Here is a 2,976-nt window from a genome sequence, read left to right as displayed (position 1 = left end):
TGTGTGTGTGTGTGTGTGTGTGTGTGTGTGTGTGTGTGTGTGTGTGTTCTTATCAGGTGAAAGGAAGGTCTTACCTTACATACTTACTGCTTTTGGTTCTTGCTACAGGAATGAAGTAAGTTATGTCCCCAAGGGTCTCAACTCCCATGTTCCCTGCTCCTGAGGGAGAGGGGGTTGGTGGCCAAGGGGTCTCTCCCTGATCAAACAGCTGGGTGGCTGATCACCCCCAGCAATGGGAGCCCATCGCCTGGAGCAGGAGGGTGAGTAGGAAGAGCGCTGGGCTGAGAGTCAGGAGATCTGGCCTCTGTTGCTGCTGCACCACTTACTAGCTGTGAGGCCACAGGCAAATCTTTTAGCCTTTCTGAGCCTGTTTCTTCATCTGTAAAATGGAGATAATACCTTCCCTTCCTGCTTCACAAGGTTGTTGTGAGGGCCAAATAACAGTATAACATAGCTCTGTATCCACTGAGTAGAGTGATATGTGAGTGTACAAGACTATGGCATGGTCACCAACAGCTGAAGGAACTTATGTCAAGTCACTTTCCTGAACTTCATCTATAAAATGAGAGAGGTGGGCAACTAATTGCTCAAGTTCTTTTTAGTACTATGCCATGACTCTGTCAGTCTCTCTTGATTTCCTGTTCTTTTGGGGCTGCATAGTAGTGCATATAACACATTCATTCGCTAAATTATTCTAGGGAAATATAGACTTAAACTATGTTAGCAGTGCAAATGGCTAATATGCATTTCCCTTTCCTATTCATAGACAGCACACTAGCTGAAAAAGTTTTCTTTTTAAAATCTTTACATTGGCTTTGTAACATGCACTATGATGTACACTACAGGGAACATACTTGGATTTTTGTCCTGATCCATGCCTTGTTCGTGGGCTTCCTGCCACTCCCAACAGGTTTCACAGTAAGCTCGTATCTGTTCCAAAAGATGAAGGACTCGGATTTCACGCCTGCCTCTCTTGTCATCAGGCTGTGAGTGAATGATGTTGTGGAGTGCTGCACTGGCCCTGGCCCGAGCCTCTTTACTGCCCCGAGAATTTCCCAACAACACAGAGTCTTTGTCATTGCCATGTAAAAGCTGGATGAGCAGAGGAAGACATCCAGACTGTCGCATGGATATACAGCTGTCCTGGGAGCTAGACATAGCTAGCAAAGTTCGTGACATATCATCCTTATCATGAGTACCAAGCATTGACAACAATGAATACACCATTTCCACCTGTGGGCCAAATGAGTTTAGAAACAAAATTATGACTTTAATATCTAAAAGCCAACACCAGTGAAGTGATGAATGGGATACTTATTGTAACTCATTAAAAAAACAAAAAACTTTTTCCAGGATGAAGTAATGAACATTATTTCAAAATCTATATAATCATCACCAATCTGTTTATAGGAGTAAATAATAGTAAGTGCTAGTATACAGCGTTAAAAGAGAAAGTAAGTTCTAACATACTTAAATTGCTGTTTGTCTAGATCAGCTGGTGATAATCCATCAATTATAATGAAGGGAAACAACTAATTTCACATATACGCATAGAAAGGAATGTGGCCTATCTAAATTCTTTGCACAATTAAAATGTTTATTTCTTTTAATCTATAACTATAATTAATAAATAGAAAACATTTTTCTATAATCTTTATGTACTATACTAGTTATCAGCAATCACTAACCCTCATTGGATTGTAATTACAATGGTATTGTTAAAATTATAAGATTTCTCCCTTATATATGCAAAAATAGTTTGTCATAAAAAGAACAATGCTATGATCACATAGGGAGTACAAAGCCAGAATTCTTACTCAATTTTTTTTAAAGCAACCATTAAGCATCAATTACTCTCAGACAATAAAGTCTAAGGATTTACGTAAAAACTGATTAGAAACAGGAAATATTTCTATAGTACCCTGTTCTCCTAGACTGTGATCACACTTATTTCAAAGCTCAAGGTTATTATATAAAAGTAGAGTACATTATATAAAGAATGTGTCATGTCTATAAATCAATGGTTCTTAATGGGGGGGGGGCAATTTTGCCCTCCCTCCCTCACTTTTGGCAATATCTTGGAGACATTTTTGGTTGTCACAGACACAGGAGGAATTGCTATGGGCATCTAGTACAGACCAGGGATGCTGCTAAAGATACCACAATGCAACATAAAGTATCCAGTCAATAGTGCTGAGGTTGAGAAACTCTACTCTAAATGTGTAAACACACATTACTCTTAGGTATAAAAGTTTTAGGAAGGCAGTATAGAACTGTGAATAAATGGGCTTTCAAATTCTGGCTCCAACACTTACCAGCAAGCTGTGAGATACTACCAAGCTATTTGATTTCTCTGAGCCTGTTTTCTCAGTTGGAAAATGGAGGAATTTACCTAATAGGGTTTTCTCTGTGAAGATTAAATGAAATAATACATGTACAGGGTAGTAGCTGGATTAAAAAATGTAGTAAGGGCTTAATATTATGCAAATCACTTCAAAAGGAACAGGTATTCTAGTTGCCAGTTTTCACACGGCAGTATGTTTAATATTAGAGATTTTCTTGACGTAAAAACTAGATGGTGATACTGGATAGATCTAGGATTGAATTGCAATTTAATTACACAACAGCTGCCTGAAACTTTTCTTTGTATCAGTTTTTCACTTAATAAAGAAAGAGGAACAAGAATATTTCAGTGTTTTTGAGAAGATCAGAAATAACCTACATACAACTCCTAGTAGTTACTTGCATACCAGAGATCCCAAGTAGTAACTATTGTGAGTTATTAAAAGGATTAAGTCTCATATTAATATCATGGATTACTCTAAAACTTACTTCTTAAATTGACTTTAGTTATTTCAGTAATGCTTTCCTTAAGAGCTATTTCATTACGAAAGTAAAGAAAGAGTATATAGAGCATGCTGTGAAAACAATTAATGGGATTATTTATATTTAATGGAAAATATATTGTTTAGTGAG

General features: G+C 37.4%; 1 protein-coding gene across 1 annotated transcript in view; it reads right to left on the bottom strand.

Annotated features, from left to right (window-relative positions):
* APC (APC regulator of Wnt signaling pathway) overlaps positions 1-2,976 on the bottom strand; it is a 157,830-nt gene that overhangs the window by 35,352 nt on the left and 119,502 nt on the right. The window contains exons 7-8 of the mRNA XM_019659127.1: positions 2,066-2,150; positions 855-1,313 (exon numbers count right to left, since the gene is read on the bottom strand). Of these exons, the coding sequence (XP_019514672.1) occupies positions 855-1,313; positions 2,066-2,150 (544 nt within the window). The remainder of the gene's footprint in view (positions 1-854; positions 1,314-2,065; positions 2,151-2,976) is intronic.

The sequence above is a fragment of the Hipposideros armiger genome, unplaced genomic scaffold (genome assembly GCF_001890085.2).
Source record: "Hipposideros armiger isolate ML-2016 unplaced genomic scaffold, ASM189008v1 scaffold_296, whole genome shotgun sequence".
Lineage (NCBI taxonomy): Eukaryota > Metazoa > Chordata > Mammalia > Chiroptera > Hipposideridae > Hipposideros > Hipposideros armiger.
The sequence above is the reverse complement of the archived record's forward strand: the minus strand, read 5'-3'. Positions and strand labels throughout refer to the sequence as shown.